Source organism: Sparus aurata, chromosome 23 (genome assembly GCF_900880675.1).
Source record: "Sparus aurata chromosome 23, fSpaAur1.1, whole genome shotgun sequence".
Lineage (NCBI taxonomy): Eukaryota > Metazoa > Chordata > Actinopteri > Spariformes > Sparidae > Sparus > Sparus aurata.
Genome location: NC_044209.1, coordinates 5,821,679 through 5,845,681, shown reverse-complemented (window position 1 = coordinate 5,845,681; position 24,003 = coordinate 5,821,679). Strand labels below are relative to the sequence as shown.

Below are 24,003 nucleotides of genomic sequence, written 5' to 3'. Positions count from 1 at the left end.
CAAATGTGGCCGCTGTTTAAATCTTAGTTGGTTTGTAATTTAACAGGTGGTTATAGTAATCCATGTACGGTGGCCATTATGAGTGGTATGCTTATAGTCTGATGAATAGGTTAAAAAGGGTATTTTTGTGTTTCGAAATTACTTAGCTGCTTGACTGCTGTTTCACAGACACCAATGATGTAAACAGCATCAGAAAATACAATTAGCTGCTCAATTTATTTCAAGACCGTTGCACCCAACACTCACCTTAGGTTGTCTAACTATCAACCAAACCGTAGAAATGAGTCTCAAAGTTGCACAATGTAGTTTTTTTGGGGGAAAAAACAATATCAGAAGATAGAATCAGAATGATAATGATTGATTTTCACTGACTGGATAAACAAATGATCAGAGGACAACAGAATTGCATGCCGTTTCATTTTATATTTGAAGGAGCACTCTAAGAAGCCTTTCTACACTAATGGCGTTACTATCTGAGGATGAGTTGTATCAGTTCTGTAAATATGTACACCCATTAAATATTTTCTGAGTTTGTTGTATTATTACCTCATTATAAAAAAAAAAATCACTTTTCAGAGTTTGATTTCCCCCCCCTCCCAAATTACTTAGCTTTAGTCAACAGCTGGCCAGGAACAGCTTCCACGGGCTCAGCAGCCAACAAGCACTCAGTCTACCATCTAACTAAGGTAAAGGGACGAATCTGGCAAGTCCCACTCTACTCTAGTTACTCTAGTTAATTCAGCTCATTGAGGATCTTATGTCTTAATGTTTTTTAAACTAGGGCTAACTGACCAACACTTTTCACAATATGTACCTTTATACTGATGAAATTTGAAGTGTGTGTTACTTCAATTACGGCCTGCTAAAAATATATCCTCACCTTCCACAGATTCACACACACACTCATATATACACACACACAAAATAGGGCTATCATTTTGATTCATGTAGCTTCATACAGGCTGATGTCTTTTATGTAATATATATAAGATTGTGTGTCCTGGTGTGTCAGACACTGACATAAAAGCCTTTATTTGATTCTCAGTTGAGGCTTTATAACCTTTGTGGAGGAGGTTATGTTTTCACCCATGTTAGTCAGAGTGGATTACCTGAAGGCTGGTGGACAGATTGGCTTCAGGCTTAGAAACAGTTTATTTGATTGTGTCAGTAACTCATGGCCATTTTGGACATGATGTCTTTTTTTTTTTTTTAGAACTTTGTGTACAGTATGAAACATTTTCAAAATGTAAAAAATGATCAGTAATTTACTCTTTTCACAACATTTTCTTGTAGTGTCCCACGTCTTGGTTTGTTGACAATATGGTTCATATTAGTACCAACTGGTATGACTGTGATTATAGCACATTTTGTAAAATGCAAGGATTTGCCATATTTCTCTTTTTTTATGTATAACATGTACACTATATTGCCAGAAGTATTCGCTCACCTGCCTTGACTCACATAACTTAAGTGACATCCCATTTTTAATCCATAGGGTTTAACATGACGTCGGTCCACCCTTTGTAGCTATAACAGCTTCAACTCTTTTGGGAAGGCTTTCCACAAGGTTTAGGAGTGTTTATGGTGTTCTGTCAGGTTGAGGTCAGGACTCTGTGCAGGCCAGCAAGTTCATCCACGCCAAACTCTCTCATCCATGTCTTTATGGGCCTTGCTTTGTGCACTGGTGCACAGTCATGTTGGAACAGGAAGGGGCCATCCCCAAACTGTTCCCACAAAGTTGGGAGCATGGAACTGTTCAACATCTCTTGGTATGCTGAAGCATTCAGAGTTCATTTCACTGAAACTAAAGGGCCAAGCCCAGCTCCTGACAAACAACCCCACACCATAATCCCCTCCACCAAACTTTACACTTGGCACAATGCAGTCAGACAAGTACCGTTCTCCTGGCAACCGCCAAACCCAGACTCGTCCATCAGATTGCCACAGTCACAGTACCACGCTGGAATACACTCAGCTCCTGAGAGCGACCCATTCTTTCACAAATGTTTGTAGAAACAGTCTGCATGCCGCGGTGCTTGCTTTTATACACCTGTGGCCATGGAAGTGACTGGAACACCTGATTTCAATTATTTGGATGGGTGACTGAATACTTTCGGCAATACAGTGTATATGAGGCGTTCCCTGTGATCAATATCAGTATAATAATCAGTCAGGTATTGTTTTGTGATATGTTTCTGTGTATGTTTGCCTATGTTCATTTGTTTATTTATTGTAGACCTTGCTTGCTATGTATGCATGTAAAACATGACCAATTTCACCAAATCCTTTGCCTCACTTTTTCTGTTAAAAGTTGCACATGAACACATCAGCTAAACCTGGAAGAGAAAGACATACGACACTGACAAAACAAATTCGTCATGTCATTCGTAATGTTGCGATAGCACCTATTCATATTTAAAATATTTCAAGAGAAGTTTAGTGTTTATCCCCGTCTTTTCCCATTTGGAGAGATACCAACAATAATAGTATAGTTGAGAGATTGCAGAGTTTTCCCACTTTTTAACAGGTACACCAGGTGTTTAAAACCACCTTAGTGTTCATAATAGGTAAGAGCAAGTCCACCATTATTTGTATCTGGAACCGTTCAACCAACTAAATGATTAACTCGACTTGGTGGGAGTGGCTGCAACTTGTACATTTAAGCCTTAAGTTGATATAGATTTGTTAAAGTGTAGCTTTATTTATTCTTTCTTGGAAAACTTTTTACCGAAAGCCTCAGAAATGAGCATCAGATGAATGTTTTTGAACAGATGAGTGAGTGAACTACTTAGAGAGCAAGACTTTAACTTTACTTGACTACTTGAAACTTCAGTCAGCTACCCAGTAATCACATGTAGGCTACAAATATTGACACACTATTGATATTTGTTTGGGTAAAAAGTACATTATCTGTACTAGAAACTGGAGAGAATGCTGGGTACAAACAAGCCCGGCTGGTGTCTGGACCAAACACAAACTCCTGGTACAATTGCAGCCAGTTTGACAACAGGGAATCCAGTAAGGACGTTTAGAGTTTAGCTGCTGTAAAGTAGTGTTACAAGTTGGCTCTCGCTTGTGACAAAAGAGGAAACACACACAAACATTTCATTTGGTCAAACTACAATTAACAAAATGTGGAAATCAGTATCAGGAGTGTCAGGAATGTATGGGTAAGTGTTCCACGCTGTGTGTGCAAAAGTAAGAATCAGCAAATAATATACATGTGGTGAGCTGAAATTTCACAGGGTTTAACATGTCATTCCATAGATTTCACTAGAAATGCACCGATCAGGATTTTTGGGGCCGATCACCGATCACCGAAAGCAGTATCTGCCGATCCCGATATTGCCGATCACCGTGTCAAATCCATAAATTCTTCTATATTGTTGTCTTGTGTAACTTTCATATATTTAATTAATGATTCTTTTTACACAACATTGACATTGTATTATTAAGTATAAAAATTAGGAGATGAGACAGTATCATGAATTGACCACCGTTTTATTGCAGGCTGAGGCAATGTGCAATATTTCACACTCTAGAGACTCTTAGAGACAACTTGGACTCTTACATAGAGTAACTGTAGCTTACTAGTGGGAATGCATGCAGTCAGGGTGGGAATTTCGTCATTTTAGGGGCAAGTCCATTTGGCCTGCACTTTTTTTTTTCAGGGGCACCAAGGCCACATGACAGGGCACAAAGGCTACTGAGTAAAATGTGTTGATTTACCTTTCAGACTGATACCATAACATCCTAATTTATAATAAGACATGGATTATGTATTAAAACATTTTTTAATACCAAAATCAAGTTAAAGTTGCATTAGAAAGTAGTTTTTGTTAAGTAGGGTTAGGGTGAGGTGAGTTTTGTGGCACCACACTGAATATTAGTGTTATTGAATATTTCTCCCAATAGAAATTCCCCAAAATTATGGCAAAGCACATTTTTTCCAAACAAAAAATTGTAGAATAACCAGCAGGAGACCACTGATGCGTGGAGTGATTTTGGTGACACTACACTCTGAATAATAGTGAAGTTATTACATTTTTTGTAGTTTCTCTTTTCGGTGTTGCACTTTGTAGACGGTCCCTGCGCCCTCGTCTCACAGACGGCTGTCCATACAGACCAGAGTTAATGTCCAGTCGTTTAACAAGGTTTCACTTATACGTTATTGATCCGGGAAGTTCGAATCTGTGAATATATTTCCAACTTTACTAAACTAAATCCTACCACATAAGTCAGTTACGTATCATATCAAAACCGGCTGCGCTCGCTCGCTTTGCTGTAAGTTTCGTTCTTCTGTTTTGAGACGCTGCTGCTGTGTGAGAGGCTTTCACGTGAGATCATCGTGATGATGAGACTCCACCTGCGCGAACCGCGGACTCACTGAAGTTACTGTGAGTGACAACTGTGCACTCGGGTGGCTGTAATTAAAGGCAAGCCCGAAACCGATAGGGGCATTATCGGCCGATTGCGATCGGTTGCCGATCGATCGGTGCATCTCTAGACTTCACATTTCACCTTTCACCTGGGAATTTCAACATGGGTAATTAGAAGGGTCTTATGTGGTACCGCAGTTCCAAAATTGTTTCCACATTCGCTGTATATGATCGAAGCTTCTGGGCTCTCTCTTGATCTTAATAGATGTGAATTATTACCAGTGAATAATTATATAATTACTTGGGTTTGTAATATTCCTGTGAGACACTGTGTTACATATCTTGGGGTCCATATTACTAAAGGAAGGAAATCCAGAGGAACTCCACACTTCACGCCAATCATTGAAAACAGCCAAAAGGTTCTCAACCACTGACTGCAAAGAGACCAGACTCTGAAGGGTTCTGCTCACTTAGGAGGAGGTACATCTCGTCCCATCTGTGCTTTCAGTCCTCATCCCTTCTGGTGTCTGTGAAAAATCTCATTAAAAAAAACAACAACAAACACATATAAACACATTCTTGTGTGGAAGCAGTGAATTATTTATTATATGCCTCATTTCACTAAACAGAGATGACAGAATTCAACACTACAATCTGAGAGATTTGTGCATTTACATGATCACGGAAGAAAAACTGTCAGAGCAGCACAATAATTCAGAAATTTAAAAAAATGTTGTATTCTGCACTCAGCTTTAGTTTCTATGGTTACCTGCATACCCTTAATATTGTACATGTAGCGACTTAAACGAACCAAGGAATCGTTGAGAGACTGAGGTTGGACCTGAGTGTCTGACGTGCCTCCTAAAAGAAGTCACTGATCGTCGAAAACAAGTTTTACTTTTTCATTAATGAAAGATGATAATCAACTCATGATAAAATGCCCAAACTCATAATCAAAGTAATAACACTGATCAAAGAAAAATAGTGGTCAACAAAAATCACGGCAAACCAGCTCACCCTCTCTCTCACTCTGACAATGAGAAATGTAAAGGTGCCTATATTAACTAATAACCCCACCCATATCCACTTAACCTGCTTTTCCCCTACTCAATATGACCACATAATAAAATATCATAACCAAAAGATAACAATATTCCTTCACCTTGTAACTAATAGAAAAAAACACCTACTAATTAATTCATGGCTCCTACACACCAGCCTCTAATTATTAGGTTATCATCCATAATAATTACCCACATTCATATTACTAGGAGACACAAACCATTCAAATTTTAACATTCAAAGTCCATAATTCATATTTTGTCTTCTTTCTTCCTAAGTCACTAGTCAATAAAACCTAATGTCACTGGCAGTCAGAGTCATTTTAGCCATCATTCTTTGATATGTCTGTCAGTAAAAATCAAAGTCAAGATAGAGGTCAAAGAGTCACAGTGTGTAGTAGCCGTTCCTCATCCAGCTTCAGCTTCCTGTGGGAGGCAGATCTTTGATAATGGATGGCCCAGGCAGCTGCTCTTAATCCGCACCTGACGCACAAATCCTCTTCTGTCCGGAAAAGTTTGTAGTACCTTTCCCATGACCCAGGAATTTCGCGGTGCTGTGTTGTCCACAATGAGCACAATATCTTGTGCGATAATGTCATGCAGTTGTAGGTAAGTATTCTTTAACCAATCTTTTCCAGATTAAGTCCGACATGTATTGCACTTGCTTCCATTGCCGTCAAGCATACACATCAGCCTCCTAACAGTCTCCTGGTGGTAAAGATGATACTGTTTCAGCATAACCTTTGGTTACCAGATCGTTCATGATGGCAATGTATTCTGCATTGAATGATGAGTCCCTCTGAAGCCTCCTCTTCAGGTATGAAGCACACTGCTCAACAACTTTCTTGTTATTTGGTGTGTTGAGCTCCTTGTTCCTTAATGGTAAACTAATCTGGTAATGACCACTTACTTGCTTTGCTGAATTGGTGACCAATTCCATAAACTTTTGATCCTCCCTTTACATTCCAAGTTGTTCATCCACACTGCATTCAGGGACATCTGTCTTGCACTGCTGCTGCCAAAGTTCCTCCAAATTCACAACTGAGACTCCGTTTATTGATACCTCTGGCTGCTCACAATCCATTGCTTCCTCACCTTCTCCTTTTAGAGGTCCATTCACAGTCCAGACCAGCATTGTCCTGATAGCATAGGGTGCACCATTTACTCTGTGAATGACTACCAGTGGTTCCAAAGTCTTAGGAACATTTGTTCCAATCAGCAGCTCAAGTTCTGCATCTATTTCAGGTAGATGTGCCCATCCAAGAAGATCCCTCTCTCTTGGAATGTTCCCCCTGTGGACAGGCATATGCTTCTGTGTACAAGTCTCGGGCAGTTCACAAAAGTTGTCATCTACCAAACCAGCAACCTCCAGTCCTGAGACAATGTGGTCACTCACAACTTTCTCTTGGCCCATGGTCCGCAAGAGAATAAGTGCCCTCTTTCCTGTGAGGCCTAGCTTGTACATCAGTGCCTCTGTGCAAAAGACTGCTGTACTTCCTTGCTCTAAGAAAGCATACGTAGTAATGATCTTGCTGCCTTTCTTGGACTTAACTTGCACAGGAACGATTGGAAACTTACAATCCTAATCTCCAGCCCCAGTGAGCCCACTTTACACCAAGGTGCTGTCCACTGCCACCTCTGATTTCCTTTCTGCTTGACTAAAGTTATTTTCCTTTTCCTTTGGATGAATTTGAAGTATACTTGGATGTTGGAGACCACATCTTGCACAGGCGATCCATTTTCTGCAGTCTTTGCTGATGTGTCCAATACACAGTCAAAACAGACACCCTTTTCCATTAAGAAGCCTATCTTCTCTTTGTGGGTTCTTTTCTCCAACTGGGGGCACAAATCCAATGTGTGTCCTCCTCCAGAGCAAAGATATGTCCTCCTGTAAGTTACAGTTTGTTCCTTCCCTCCAATAAAATTGGTGATGTCACTGAATGTAGCTCTCCGATTGCGTCTCTCTTGCAGTTCATAGGATACAGTTCTCCATTAGAACAGCCTGCAGATTGAGGCAGACTGAGGCTTCTATTTTGTTGTGATTCCTCTGATACACTCAGTCACCTTTTAACATTCTCTTTAAATGTGTTACTGTAGTTTATGATGCTGGAAAACCATTTGTTTTGTGTATTTTGTTCATCCATCATTAGTAAAGGAATCGAGACCTCGTGTGACATGGTAGCCTTTTCACAAAGTTGATTAAATTTCTCAAAATTAGATTGAAGATGTGAGACATATTCCTTTGTTTTAATGAGCGCTTTCATTTCTGGTATGAGTGCTGTCATTTTACTCACAGTGATTTGCTGTTCATGTTGAAGCTTTTCGATTTTATTTGCCCGTGCCTTGGCTGTGAGTGTGGTTCGTCTTTTCCATCGCTCCATTTCAGCGTCAGCATTTGTTTCACTTATTTTCCTCATTTAATTTCCTTTTGATTTTTTTCTTAATATCTTGTTTGTGCATATGAAACACATCCACAGAAAGAAACAAAATTCATCCAACAAATATCACCCACATTATTAACTAATAACCCTGTCCATATCCACATGACCCGCTATCCCCCTACTCAATATGACCATATGATAAAATATCATAACCAAAACAAACACCAAAAAGATAACAGTATCCTATAACCTGATAGCAAATCAGACAAGGGTATACGTCACAGTGCAAATCTGGCTTTCAGTTATTAAAACTAAATGAAACTAGAAGAAAATGATCTATAGTCGTTATTTTGTTGTGATGTTTACTTCAAACAAATCTTATCATAAAATCGGACATCTTGATGTGTCGTCTTCATTCAGAATTTCCAGCATCAAGTCACTGAATTCCTGTTCATGTTGTCCCTGCAGTTCTGTCTTTTCCTCTTCAGTGTCCAGCTCCTTCATTTCTTTTTCGTGTTTTTTCAGTAAGCCATCAATTTTGTTTAGATTTGCTTTCTTTTTGTTCACACATTTCACCAAGTCACAAATTTCACGCAGATGTTCTTTCTTTAAAGCTGCTGATTCCTCCTTCATTGTCTTTTTGAAATCATTGAACTCTTCGGCTTTCTTTCTGGCTTCTTCTTGATGCATCTTCTTCAGATTCTCCATTTCTTGCTTAAACTTCTCCTTCGTGTCTTTTTTCTCTTTCTCCTCTTGTTCTCTTCTGATTCGATCCTCTTCTTTTCTTTTGTTTTCATAAGTTTCTCTTATTTGTTCATATTCTTCTTTCAGTTTTCGGATTCTCATTTGTTCCTCCTGTTCTCTCTGTTCATCTTCTTGACGACGTTTTTCCCACCATTCCTTTTGATTTTTCTCCCAGTTCTCTCGTTCTCTCCTCATCTCTTCTTTGCTCTCCTCCAGCTTTGTCTGAATGTTCTCCTTGGATTTTGACTCAGACGTTATTTTTTGCTCCAAAGCTTCAACATTCAGTTTCCACTCCTTTTTCTGATTTTCTTCATCTTCTTTTCTTTTCCTGTCTTCTTCTTCTCTCATTTTCTTTTCTTTCTCCCACTTCTTCTTAATGTTTTCCTCCTTTTCTTTAAATTGTTTTTCTCTCAGTTTTCTCTCCTTTTCAGTTTTTGCTCTCTGTTCTTCCTCAATGCGCTTTTTCTCTTTCTCTTCTTGTTCTCTTCTGATTCGATCCTCTTCTTTTCTTTTCTTTTCATAATTTTTTCTCTCTTGCTCGTATTCTTCTTGCAGTTTTCTGATTCTCATTTGTTCCTCCTGTAGTCTCCGTTCATCTTCTTGACGACGTTTTTCCCACCATTCCTTTTGTTTTTTCTCCTCTTTCTCTCGTTCTCTTCTCATCTCTTCTTTGCTTTCCTCCAGCTTTCTCTGAATATCCTCCTTTGATTCTGACTCTGATCTTATTTTTTGCTCCAAAGCTTCAACTTCTTGTTTCCACTCCTTTTTCTGAATTTCTTCATCTTCTTTTCTCTTCCTGTCTTCTTCTTCTCTTATTTTTTTTTCTTTCTCCCGCTCCTTCTTAATGTTTTCCTCCTTTTCCATACGTTGTTTTTCTCTCAGTTTTCTCTCATTTTCAGTTTTTGCTTTCTGTTCTTCCTCAATGCGCTGTTTCTCTTTCTCTTCTTGTTCTCTTCTGATTCGATCCTTTTCTTTTCTCTTCTTTTCTTCATCTTTTCTTTCTCGCTCGTATTCTTCTTTCAGATTTCTGAGTCTTGTTTGTTCCTTCTGTTGTCTCTGTTCATCTTCTTGACGACGTTTTTCCCACCATTCCTTTTGATTTTTCTCCCAGTTCTCTCGTTCTTTTCTCATCTCTTCTCTGTTCTCCTTCAGCTCTCTGTAAATGTTCTCCTTGGATTCCGACTCCGATCTTATTTTTTGCTCCAAAGCTTCAACTTTTAGACTCCACTGCTGCTTCTGCATTTCTTCCTGTTGTTTTCTCTTCCTGTCTTCTTCTTCTCTAATTTGCTGTTCTTCCTTTCTCTCCTCACGTTCTTTATTGATGTTTTCTTCCTTTTCTTTAAGTTGTTTTTCTATCAGTTTTCTCTTCTCTTCTATTTCTGCTCTCTGTTCTTCCATTCTTTTTTTAATTTCTTCCATTTCTTCCTCATGTTTTATCTGAAGCGCCTCCCTCTGTCTCCTCATCTCTTCTTCCTTCTCCTTCAGGATCCTCTCCATTTCCTTCTGTATCGCTGCCTCAGCCTCTTGCAGCATGTCATTAGTGTAGCAGCTGCCTCCATTTGTCTTCACCATGGTGTCGATCTTGGTGATCAGCTCACTGACCTGCATGGGGTTGTCTTTACTGTAGTTATTAAACACATGGTATCTTCCTCCACAGTCAGTGACCAGTTTCTTAAAGGAATCCTCACATTGCTTTTCGATGTATTTTTCAATGGACAGCTCGTTACGTTCCAGTTCATCTCCTCCAGTTAACAGAATGATGGTGAATTTTTCTGCATTCTTCCCGAAGGCTTTCTTGAGATGTTTTAATGTGTCCTTGTCCTCTTGTGTGAATCTGCCAATTTTTATCACCGGCAGGAAGACATGTGGTCCTGGAGCCAGAAGACTGATGCATTTCACCATCTCATCATGAACCTCTTCATGAGACAGAGTTGTGTCCGACAGACCAGGAGTGTCGACCACAACGACTGGACGACCGTCAATTTCACTCTGTGCTTTCTGACAACATTTGGTGACTGAACTTTGGCTTAAACCAGTTATAAACGCCTTTCTTCCTAGAATGGTGTTTCCTGAAGAGCTCTTTCCACTGCCAGTCTTCCCTATCAGCACAATCCTGAGACACTCTGGGCTCTGTTCTTCATCAGCACCTGTGAAATATAAAGACATGAAGTTACTGAAACATCACAGTGGGAGTATAGACTGTTTAATGTCCAGTGAATGATTTAGCACAGGAAAATATTATTTAAAAGAATATAATTCATTACTTTTTATGAGGGATGTAACAATACCCAAAACTCACGGTACCATATTGTCTTTAATAAATGTCTTTAAAAAAAAGAAGAAAACAGACATGAGCGTCTGTGACAGCCAACAGTTTGAGTCAAGCACTGAGAATCAAACTAATGAAGAGGCAGGTCTTGTTGGAATGAGCAGTCAAACAGAACAATACAATGAGAGGGAGAGATAATAGAATGTATTCATACTGGTAGGTATCGTCACAGTCCCATGCGGCATCGCAGCATTTCTTTTAAATCGTGAAATTTGGTTTTGTTACATCCGTTCTATTTACATTTAAAAATTACAGAACTTACCGCTGATGGTACTTTTTGTTTTCAGGTCCTTCAGTTCAGTCTGCAGTGTGGCGATGTTTTCCTCCAGTTGTCTGTTCTTTTCTATTTGGGCAACTGCAAATGTTTCTGTTGTGTAGCTGCATGGTTTGTCTTTGTAGGGTCTCAGTCTCATTTTATCCACCTTGTCCAACAGCTCTGGGATCTGCTGCTTTTTCTTGATGTTGAGAACAATGTATCTTCCTCCAAAGTTTTGAAGGAGCTCCTGGATGTCTCTGTTCTCTTTAAGAAGCTTAACGGGATATTTAGTTGTAGGATCTGAGTCCACAGTGAATAGAATCATGGTGAAGTAATTGACATGAGAGCCGAATGTGTTCTGGATGGTCTTCAACTCTCCTATGTCTTCATCAGTGAGGGGACCCACAGGTAGAACCAGGATAAAGGCATGGACGCCCTCAGGATCACAGAGGGAGATACACCTGAGTGATTCCTTCATCACTTCCTCCTGAGCTTTTTCATACAAGGCAGGCAGCTCCACCAGGGAAACCCGACGTCCACACACCGCTCCCTGACTCTGAACAAACATTGGTGAGTTTGAGACTGAAAGAAACTCTGTCTGACCTAAAATGGCCTCAGCTGCTGAAGTCTTCAGTGCTCCTTTCCTCCCACAAAGAACCAGGTTTAAAGCTGGTCTGATGTCTTCAGACTTTGATCTGATGGTCTCTTCACTGAAGGTGAGGAAGGCTCCTTTGTTTGCATGGACAATGCTAATAATCTTCTCCATTAATGAGCTGTGGTTTTCTTCAGACATGCTGTAGCGTCTTCCTCCACAGTCTTTAAGGAGCTGATTCACAGAGGCAGTTGTTTCATTCCCCTCATGTATCTCGATGACCATCGAATGTTTTAAAAGCCTCAGCTTTAAAACTCAGGATGGACTTCAGTGTTTCTCTGTTCTTCTCTGTGAAATCAGAAGGCTTCACTAACAGCAGGAGAACATTTGGTCCAGGAGGACACAGACTGACACACCTCTTCATCTCTTCTCTCACGGTCTCCTCAGACAGACTGAAGACGTCTGGAGTTTTCACGACAGTTACAGGATTTCCTCCCCACTCTCCTGTGGCCACACATTTCTTGGTCTTTTGGTGATGAAAAGCTTGGCCCCCGATGATGAAGTTACCAAGTCTTGTCTGTTTGTCCTCATTTTCCCCCAGCAGCACGACCCTTAGTCCAGATGCTGTAATACAACAGAGAGGTAGATAAAATGACAAACCGACTATGACACAACAGTTTTTCATTAACAAATTCTGCCAATGTTCATGTTCAATCCATAATGTCAAGTTTCTGTTAAATTGTGATCTATCATTATTATATTATTCATAATTATCCAAGCTATGTTCATATACAGCTGTTTAACATAAGAAATTACATTTTAGAGAAGATGTGATGGCGGCCATACTCATTAAATACATCGTTTGGCAGTTATCAATGCCATTACAGTAAATATTGTTTTTTCCAAGCAGAGCAGAGGATGTGGAGGATGGGTGTTCATTTTAAACAATTTGTACACATGTTCAATCTGAATTTTAGGAAAGGGCAGAATTACAATTATCCTAACATTTAATTTAGAAATGCAAAGTAGCCAAATGAATGTAACAGATACTAAGATAAGACTAACTAAATACTAACCTGTGGGATGATTTCAGATGATTTTTGTATTCTATCTTATTTTATTGCTTTTAAGTAGTAAAAGAACTGTGAAACGTATTTGGGTTGATGTTTGAGAAAATACACATCACTGTACACTTGGATGGATTTACTTACCGTCAGTCGAAGGGTTTTTTCCAGAGACTTTATCAGTGATTCCTTTTAACACACTCCACCCTGTAAAAAGATAAAATTAAAAAAGAACATTGATTTGCCACTTGAAGTGAAACTCTCACCAAAATGCAACCTAGGCTTTTTTTTGTGAATGTATGTATATGAGTCAAACCTTCGTGTAAAATCATAATTACGACGAAAGAGGCACTTCAGGTCAAGCTCATTTTCAATGCGAGAGCTTCGGGCAAGTTTACGATAGCATCAAAATCTCTATTTTTAAAACACTAAGAAGGCTCGACACAACATGAAACTTTGCTCGTAGTATCACCAGGGTCTCTACACATGAACACGAGCATTGAGAACATTGTTTGTGTACACAGAGTTTACTAAAAAGAAAGTTTTTGAACAACTCACGTTAGCAGTAGCTTGTTCTGCTCAGAGTCGTCATGGCAGCCGAGAAGTATTGATCTCCGAATGTGACGTAACCTGGAGGAGAGTTAAGGTGGAACTACTGTCTTCCAGCAACAACTATTCACGTGATATCTCACTGACTTTTCCGGCTTTTGATTTTAGTACTGTTTCTTATATGAGGCTCCTTTTTCAACTTCAAGGTCAATATTGTTTTTCGCTAACCGCAAAACAACTAATTATCCGTGCGTTCATATGGAATTAAGCTTTAGGAGAGTTCCACCTTAACTGTCCCCCATGTTACGTCACATTTGGAGATTGAAACTTTTCTGCTGCCAGGACGCCGCCTAATGGAACAAGCTACTGTTAACATGAGTTGTCCAAAAACTCTCTTTTTAGTAAACTCTGTGTACACAAACAATGTTCTCAATGCTCGTGTTCATGTGTAGAGACCCTGGTGATACTACGAGCAAAGTTTCATGTTGTGTCGAGCCTTCTTTGTGTTTTAAAAATAGCCATTTTGATGCTATTGTAAATTTACCCCTAGCTCTCCTGTTGAAAATGAGCTTGACCCACGTGAAAATATGGTAAATCTTAAAAGTGCCTCTTTTGTCGTAATTATGCGTTTACATGAAGGTTTGACTCATATACATTCACAAAAAAAGCCTAGGTTGCATTTTGGCGAGAGTTTCACTTTAATGGTCTAATGTATCGAAGAGTATTTGTGTGAACAGATTTTTCATAGTCAGAATTGTTTCTGCACTTACCAGCTTTTAAAGTACCCTTTACAGATGTCTTTGTTTCCTTTTGTTTGGGGGTTTGATGATTAGCTGGTAAAGAGGGTGTTGCGTCCTCGAACAGATCACAGCTGACATGTCCTCCACTGTTCCCCTTTACAGTTTGACCCAACCATGTTAACAGCTGTGAAGGTTTAAGGTTCTTCTCCCACGGAAACCCGCATCTACACATTTTGATCATTTTTTGTATTAGAGGATCTTCAATGTGTTTGTCCATCAGACCTGGACTCTCCACTCTGGGTGGTGATATAAGAACCAGTGAATGATCAAATGATTGATCACTGAAGAGTTTCAGGACTCTGCAGAGCTTCAGCTTGTGTTCCTCAGTGAAGTCTTCAGGCTGTAGAACCAGCAGGAACACATGAGGTCCAGGATCAGAGAGTTTCACACAGGTTTCTACATGTTCGGTCAGTTTGTCTGAAGAGATGTTGGGATGCAGCAGATCTGGGGTGTTGATCAGAACTATTTTTTTCTCTTCTAACTGTCCACTGACGCTCAGACAGCGGTCTGGTTCTTCCTCAGTGTTGAACTTTGTCTCGCCCAGTAGGAAGTTCCCCACTGAACTCCTCTGAGACCAGCGGTTCCCCAGCAGAACAACCCTCAGCTCAGACACTGGAACGATAGGGCAGGAAATCAATTATTTATTGACAGAATTCAATACCGGAAATACTGTATACTCAGATGTTTTAATTAGCAGGATGACACAGTTAAGTTTGACTCACTGTTAGGTGGCAATAAATTATAGCTGCTGCTACGTTTCAGAGGATACAGGTTTTTTGTGAATGTAAGGACACAACATTAGTTTGCTTATTTACCTCATCACATGTAATCTATCACTCACCTTTCCATGATACTAACACTGTCATCATTTATTAAGTCCTCTAAAAATTTGGATCACATCTGACATAAACACACAGCAAACCGGCCAACATAATTATAAAAGGGATCCAATCTAAAAGTGACTCTAGGACAGTCAGACCCAGTCCTGAATATGGTGGACCTGACAAACCCAAACAACAACACAACACCATTGCTGGGAGCAGCATTATGGCCCACCACCATGTCTTAAGCTTTGCCTGTAGGAACTACAAACAAGGCACAGACAAAGACACGTTAGCAGAATGAATATTGTAGGAGAAACACTACTTATTAATTAATTCAATAATCACTTGAGATTAATAAAGCACTCGTGAAAAGGGGTACCACCTTCAGTCTTTTATCTCCTACACAAGGTTAACTTAATCCAATATAAATCAATTCTAATAAATTTCAAATCAATTCATTCAGTCTCATGACTGAAGAAAATAGTTGATGGTGACATTTTGGGAGGATGAAAGCACTTAAATATTCAGAGAATAATTTAATGCTAACAGAGCCCTAACCAAAAGTCTCCTCATTGGGGGTACCCAGCAAATTTGAGCCAGTTTGACCTGAGTTTTGTCAACTCTGATATAGCGTGCCCCAGGGGCAGGGCTGCCAGTCCTTGTGCTGGAGGAGGTAATAAGTCTGATAAATAAGAGAAACAAACTAAAACTATACTAACATTTTAACGTTTTAAATCTTCTTTCACCTTTCTGCATATTTAAATGATTGATCTCAGCTGTAAAATTGGAGGACATTTTACATCCTACCCATGAAATTTCAAATATAAATTTACAAAATAAAAAATCATACAGTTGTTGTGTAAATTTTACTTGTCCAGAGACCAACTCTAAATAAACTGAGAGAAAAAATGATTTGAAAATATTTTTGAAAATACCAAATAAGTCTGGAGTACCTCCTAGTATGCTATTTTTCTCTTGTCAAAATGACATTTAAATCTACTTTCTTTTGTATTGTTTTGTTCATAGATGTATTTTGTAGATGGGGAAACATCTTTTTAATAAAACATAATGTTTTAAATAAGTATCATTATGTAAGAAACAAGTGTCCCACAACTTGCATGCAACCCTGTTACCTTAAACTTTTTAGCATGGTAAAAGAAGATGAAAAGGGATAGCCACATTGTAATGGCAATCTTTTGTCCACTCCTACTTCACCATATTACCACTATTATTAAGCAGTCCTCTTGGCTATTAAGCTTGACACACAAGAATCTTCGAGGGCAGTAACTTCTGTTCAAAAAGAATTTTACTTAAAACCAAAGCAAAAAACAAAGTTACAAAATTCTTCTCTATTAGACGGTCAAAAAACTGTGTAGCTCCGTGGGCTGCTTAATCTAGTCTGAGAGCCAAGTGGCTGTGATGTCATCAGCAGCGTAATTAAAGGAGCAGTTCAACATTTTTAAAGGAAAACTTCTTAATATCGTAAGCAGTATAAATATGGCTCTTACATTTCCAGCCCCTAATTGCTTATGCTAAATGCAGAACAATTACCAAACATTACTAATCATGAGAGCCGTATAACATTCGACATAATATCCAATATACTCTTACATGTACATCGTAATACACAACAAATGAACAACTTTGTACATCAACTCTTATTAGCATTCTCCATTCAAATTGTTCACATTGCATGTTTCAGCAGGCACAGTTTGGTTATAGGTCTGTCCAGTATGTTTGTCTTAGTCTGCACGCTGACTCGCCTCACCGTACCACTGGAGTCTGGTAATGTATTTACTACTCGACCCATATTCCAGGAGTTGCGAGGGGCAGATTCATCTATTATCAGTACAATATCTCCTGGCGAGAAGTTCCTCTGTGGTGTGAGCCACTTTTGTCGCTCCTGAAGGAGTGGCAAGTATTCTCTTGTCCATCTAGTCCAAAAAAGATTAGCTATGTACTGCATCTGTCTCCATCGCCGTCGTGCGTACTGATCATCTTGGTCAAAGACTCCTGGTGGAATGTTGGGTTGTGTCTTCATAAGTAACAAGTGATTAGGTCTTAAGGCTTCTACATCACCAGGGTCATCTGAGGAGAGTGTTATCTGTCTGTTATTGATGATGGCTTCGACTTCACACATGATGGTTAGGAGTCCTTCATCATCTAGTGACTGTTGCTGTAGCACAGAGTTCAAGACCTTTCTTACAGTACGGATTTGTCTTTCCCATATGCCACCTTGATGTGAGGCTGCCGGGGTGTTGAAAATCCACTTGATGCCTTTTTTCTGTCATATTGTTCTGTATTTTGGTCTGATTCAGGCTTTCCAATGCTTTGCGCAGCTCTTTTTCTGCTGCAACAAAATTTGTTCCATTGTCTGAGCGTATACTTTTTACTTGTCCTCTTCTACATAAAAACCGTCAGATGGCGTTAATGCAGGAATCTGTATCCAGGCTGTGAGCTATCTCAATGTGAACAGCTCTCACAGCGAGACAAGTGAAAATCACACCATAACGTTTAACAAAGATCCTTCCACGTTTGACCTCAAATGGGCCGAAGAAGTCGATCCCCACGTTGGTAAAGGGTGGCTGATCCGGCAGTAGCCTATGTTCAGGCAGATCTGCCATCTTTTGTTTTCCAGCTTTAGCAGTGAGTCTTCTGCATACAGTGCACTTTGACTTCTTGGTGGATGTGTTGCAGTATTAGGTTGGCTATAGGTGAATTTTTAGAGAGGATGACTGGATGTTTAGCCTCTTGTGGCATTGCAGCTTTATGAAGCCGGCCTCCATCTCTTAGTATACCGTCCTGCAACATGGGGTCAAGTCTGTAGATCTGGCTCTTTTTCTTGATTGGAGCATGCTTACTTAGAGCACAGATTTCTTCCGTGTAGTCTTGTTGCTGACTTATTCGTACTAGCTCTGTTTCTGCTTCAACTAACTGTTCAAGTGACAACAGACGCTGCCAAAATGTTGATTTGAACTTCTTCATTTTCTGTGCAATGAGCTTGTTCTGGTTTTCAGGATTGTTCTCAGACTGACTAACTGTTGTTTTGAGCTCCTTTCTCTTGTCCTTCAGTAGCTTTAGCATCTTCTTTAGTCTGAGAAACCATCCGACTGCCCCTCTTAGTCATTGCCATGTTGAGTAGTAAGCAATAAGCTTGTTGATCGCATCATAACTCTCTTGTGTGCTGGTCATGTTTACTCTAGCACATGTTCTGATTTCTGGATCTTCTTCTGTGGTCAATTCTTTCTCATGCGATTGTTTTGGCCACTCAATCTCGGGCTTCAACAAGAAAGCTGGACCATGTAGCCAGACTTTGCTCTTCATGAATTTCTCCACTTTGACTCCTCGAGAGCCCTGATCTGCTGGATTTAGAGCTGAGTTCACATAATGCCACTGGTTAGGATGAGAATGATCCCTTATTGTCGTGACTCTGTTCGCTACAAACGTTTTGAAGCGGGCACTTTCATTTGTCAGATATCTGAGCACTGTAGTGCTATCAGTCCAGAAGACAGATTCCTCTAATGGGACCTTAAGTTCCTGTCTGAGCATTTTGTCCATTTTGACAGCGATGACTGCTGCTGTCAGTTCCAGTCTCGGTATTGTGACATGTTTCAGAGGTGTTACTCTTGATTTTCCTATTAGGAGAGAACAGTGTTTTTTGTTGTCATGGTTGGTAAGTAATAGGTAGGAAGCAGTAGCATATCCATCCTCGCTAGCATCAGCAAAATGAAGCAGCTGTGATGATTGTATGGATCCGAATTCTTCTGCTTTGATGCATCTGGGTATGCTGAACTCTGCCAAACTCTCTAGATCTGCCAACCATTCATGCCATTTTTTCACATGTCCACCTTCAATCTCTTCATCCCAACGGTGTTTATTCTGACACAGGTCACGCAAGATTTTGCTGCCAATATGAGTGCCGCTACGAAGCCGAGGGGGTCAAAGACAGAACTTACTGTGGACAAGATGCCACGTCTGGTGACAGGCTTGTGTTGCATGTTCATCTGGAATCTGAATCTGTCAGTCTCTGTGCACCATTGCACACCAAGTGCACGTTCCATTGGAAGTGTGTTGTGGCTCAAGTCCAGTTCTTTCACTTCAGGTGCCTTTTCATTATCTGGAATAGACAACAAGACTGTCTTGCTGTTACTCAACCACTTAGTGAGATGGAAACCTCCTCTGGCACATAAGGCTATGAGTTCTTGTACAAGTCTGACTGCTTGATCACTTGTTTCCACTGATTTAAGGCAATCATCAACATAAAAATGTCTTAGCACAGTGTCAACTGCTTCTGCACTCATAATTCCTTTTGCAGCTTCTGCTGTTCTTCTCAAAGCGTAGGAAGCACAACTGGGTGAAGAAGTAGCCCCAAAAAGGTGTACTTTCATCCTTAAGTCTTCCACATCGCTGTTTAGATCGCCCTCCGGCCACCACAGGAACCGTAGCAGATCTGTGTCTTCCTCCGGGATCCTCACTTGATAGAACATAGACTGCACATCCACCATCAGCGCCACTGGATGCTCTCTGAACCTCAATAGGACGCCAATGAGGTTGTTAGTGAGGTCTGGTCCTTGGAGTAACTGTTCATTTAGTGAAACACCTTGATATGTGGCCGTGCAATCAAAAACTACTCTTATTTTCTTTTTCTTGGGGTGGTACACCCCGTGGTGGGGAATGTACCACACACGGCCGTCATTGCGGCTGAGCTGCTCGGCTGGTATCTTCTCAGCGTAGCCTTTGTCAATGATGTCTCTCATGAATTTTATGTAGTCTTTATGGAAGTCTGGGTTTTTCTTTAACTTCCTCTTGAGATTTTCAGCTCTATGCTGAGCCATGCAGCGATTATTTGGCATCTTGGTGTTCTCATTTCTCAGGGGTAACCTCAGACTATAATGTACATCAACTAACTTAGCTGAACTTGAAACCAGGTGCATAAACCTGCGATCATCTTGAGACATTTCTTCTTTTTCGTCACAGCTTCGTTCTGGGAAATCTGTGTTATACTGTTTCACGAACAGTTCTTCTATATCCCTCACGAGAGTGCGATTAGCTGTGTAGCTGTGCAGCTTACCACTGTCTGTTTTTGGGCCGTTGTCTCTTCTGAGAGGTCCATTGATCACCCTTCCCAGGGCGGTCTTAACTACGTATGGCCCCTTTCCATCACTATTTATGACTTGCCATGGCTCAATGGCTTTTGGGACGTTGGCACCGGTAAGCATTCCCACTTCCGCTGTAATATGTGGCAGACGTACGTCTATCAGATACTGCCACTGTGCAATATCTTCCTGTTGTGGTATATTATCTTTCTTCACTGGGATGTGGCTGTGTGTAAACACCTTTGGGAGTTCAATATATGTGTTTTCTTCAAGACCACACACCTCCAGATCTGAAAGAACAACACTCTTCATTAGCTTGTGACTATCAGAGTTGTCCTGAGCCATTGTGTCAAGAAGGAACTGGGCGCTTTTTCCTTTGAGATTTAGTTTCCTCTGAATGTCTTCAGTGCAAAATGTTGCTGTGCTGCCAGGATCTATAAAGGCATATGTTTCCACGTAGCGTTCACTCTTCCTGGACTTAAGTTTAACTGGTGCAACAGCAAGCACACATTCTTCTTCTCCAGCCCCAGTGTTTCCGCAGGACTCTTGACCTAACGACAAATATGCACTAGAAACTATGTCGTTCTCAGTATTGTTTTCCACCGTTTCTGAAGCACTATCATCTTCCTTCTTGACATGGAGTATGTCTGGATGCAATCTAGAACAAATCTGACACTTGAGTCTCTTCTTGTAATTCTTACTAAGGTGCCCAAAAGTAAGACATCCAAAACACAGGCCCTTAGATTTCAGGAAGTCTATCCGTTCTGTGTTTGTCAGCTCTTTAATTTTAGTGCAGACAGAAAGAGCATGACTCTTCTGGCAGAATAAGCAGGGTTTTTGAAAGGCTGTTAGAACACCTTTTGATGGGCTGCTTTTCTTTGCAGTTGCCTCCATGGTTGTTTCCTGTACACCTGTAGCAAACATGCTCTCTCTTTGTCCAGTTTTCTTGACGCTTCTCTCTTTTGTAGCTTTTTCTTTTCCTTTGAAGGTTTGTGGACTCTCTATAACATCTCCAAAGAGAGGATCCAAAGCTACTTTTGCTTGTCTGTCAATGAAGTTGACTAGGTGAGAGAACCTTGCTCGTCCTCTTCCTGCCTCGTTGATCTCGAATGCTGTTATTCTCCACTTTTCTCTCATCTTATAAGGAAGCTTTGAAATAACAACTCGCATATTCGTGGGATTATCCATTTCTTCCATAAATTCAATGTCATCCATCGTGTTCCTACATCCAATCAGGAAAAGAGCATAAGCATTCAATGCCTTACCATCCTCTGACTTAATGTGAGGCCATCTCAAAGCTTTATCCATGTAGGCGTTTGCTATCTTCAACTCATCACCATATTGTTTCTGGAGTAACTTTCTGGCCTCATGGTAGCCTCTGTCAGAAGACATATGCTCACAGCTACGAACAAGTTCCTGCGGCTCCCCGCTGGTATACTGCTCCAAGTAGTACAACTTGTCCTGATCACTGTCAGTTTTGCTATCCACAGCATGCTCAAAGGCTCTGACGAAGGATTTATAAGTGAGAGGGTCACCTTTAAAGACAGCAATGTCTTTAGATGGGAGATAAGACCTTGTTTGTTGTTTTACAAGCATCTCCTCTTTCACTGTTTGACACCTGTGGGTTACTACTGCCGCGAGGTTTGTTCTGTTGTGTGTCTGGTGAGGACTGCACCAACATACCAGGAACATATGCTGCTTGTCCTCCTGCAGCAACATTTGAGGTTAACATAGCACCATTCCTCTCTTCTTTAGGCTTACTTCTTGAATGCTTTCGTGATGCATTACTGTGAATACTCCCTTTCACACTCTCATGTTTTTCAAACACTTTGAGTTTTGCGTTAGACTCTGCAATAGCTGTTTCCAGCGCAAGCTGTTCCATTTTAGCTTTCAGCTCCAGCTCTTCCTTTTCCAGCGATTGTTTCTTTTGTAAGGCTGCTGCACGTGCCATCAGGGCTGCATGCTCTGCGGCTGCCTTTATGGCTATTGAAGTCCCAGTAGATGTTGATGAAGCAACTTAGGACTTCTTTTTGCTATGATGACCTGTTCCAGCTTGAGATACACTGTCCTCTGCTTTGACGTCATCCTGACCAAGCTCGCTTCCGGGATTCTCGTTTGCACCTTGTACTTCATCTGCGTTATTTTCAACCGCGTATTTGTTCCTCATTGCAGCACATCAGTTTTCAGTGTTCTCAACAAAGTCTCTCAAAGGTGCGGTTCTTGGTTCATACCAGTTATGCTGATCAGCTTGTCCTTCATCTTCATCCAATAAAGCAACAACTGTAGTATTTATATCCTCAAACTCAGTAAATTCCTTATCAAAATTGGCATGGAGCAACTCTTCGACTTCATCCACCTTTGAACCATCAAGCTTCAAGTTGTCAATATTCTTCATTATGCCTGTAAGATGAAATAATTTACCTCTTTTTGATCCAATAAGCCTTCTTATTTTATCATCTATTGCTTTTTCAGTCGGCTTTGGCGCCCTCCTCTGGTCAGATTCTTCCATGCTCACAGCACAAACTACTTGGTTTAGGATTCAGCTTAAAAAACAGTCCGTTTTCCAAGGAAAAAACTAATGTCCAGCAGTATCTTCATATGTACATCAATTTCCAACAAACAGCTGATATCCAAATCCACTTCAATGAAATGCATTCACCAAATATGATGCGCAGCTCCGACAAGCTCCTACAAGCAGGCACTTAACGAGGCAATTAACGTCAATTAGCTGTCTCCAGCACGTTAGCTCCGTGTTAGCTTACTTAGCAGATGAAATCTTGTTGCAAAGGATCCACAGACTTACTTTATTCCAGTATAAGGACTTGGGTTGACTCCTCATCCATCCAGTAACGGCTTTAATCCACATTAGTCCGTTCTTCTTTCCATCGAGAACTGAGTTTTTGGACTCAGATGTAATGGCAATCTTTTGTCCAGTCCTACTTCACCATATTACCACTATTATTAAGCAGTCCTCTTGGCTATTAAGCTTGACACACAAGAATCTTCGAGGGCAGTAACTTCTGTTAAAAAATAATTTTACTTAAAACCAAAGCAAAAAACAAAGTTACAAAATTCTTCTCTAGACGGTCAAAAAACTGTGTAGCTCCGTGGGCTGCTTAATCTAGTCTGAGAGCCAAGTGGCTATGATGTCATCAGCAGCGTAATTAAAGGCGCAGTTCAACATTTTTAAAGGAAAACTACTAAATATCGTAAGCAGTATAAATATGGCTCTTACACACATGATAGACAGGAAGTGACATCATCAAACAGTTTCCCAACAGTATGGGTAGAGCAAAGGTATGTCCTCTCTTATATTTTTCATATTTTTATAACATTGTCGGCCTTGCTTGAATGTCTCACTTTACCTCATGCAACCCTGTTATGCATATTTCCAGAATAATATAAATACTTCATAAAACTTTACTTGTTTACTTATGTAAGTTTGTCATCTTGGTAAATGCTAACAGCCAGCTAAACAGCTAGCATAGATTTGTGAGAAAAAGCTAAAATTAGCATGTATTTGCAACCCTGTTACTGAGCATTGGTAACAGGGTTGCGCAAATATCAAATGGAACATGTAATACAACAAAAAATCCTTTTATGCCTGCGATGAGCCAATAAAGCTTTTTATAGTTTAATGCCTATTATTGATAAATATGTAGCAGAAAATTGTCAAATAGAAGGTTAATTTTTTGAAATTCCAAAGCCCAAATGTCCTCCAATTCTGGAATGACCCTGTACATTGTCACAGAGAACTGAGATTAAAATACATTTTATGAATGTTATAATCTCTCTATAAAAGCAAGGAATCTCTGTCTGTCTGTGTGTCTGTCTGTGTGTGCCTCAAATATCTCTGCGGATCATGTGATTTGGTTGCTGAGGAACAGGGGGAAGAGTGACAGCAACAGTGACGTGATAGAGACGGCGA

At 40.2% G+C, this 24,003-nt stretch overlaps 1 protein-coding gene across 1 annotated transcript; it reads right to left on the bottom strand.

The window, feature by feature from the left end:
• Window positions 1–8,925: 8,925 nt before the first annotated feature.
• On the bottom strand, window positions 8,926–22,026 carry LOC115575130 (uncharacterized; the record flags this gene model as incomplete). Its single annotated transcript, XM_030406993.1, is given in 8 exon segments — window positions 8,926–10,688; window positions 11,169–12,036; window positions 12,038–12,366; window positions 14,378–14,767; window positions 17,059–17,155; window positions 19,362–20,626; window positions 21,341–21,610; window positions 21,864–22,026. Coding segments are annotated over 8 exon segments (5,145 nt in total), but the record flags the coding sequence as incomplete, so codon positions are not given.
• Between the last annotated feature and the right edge of the window lie 1,977 nt (window positions 22,027–24,003).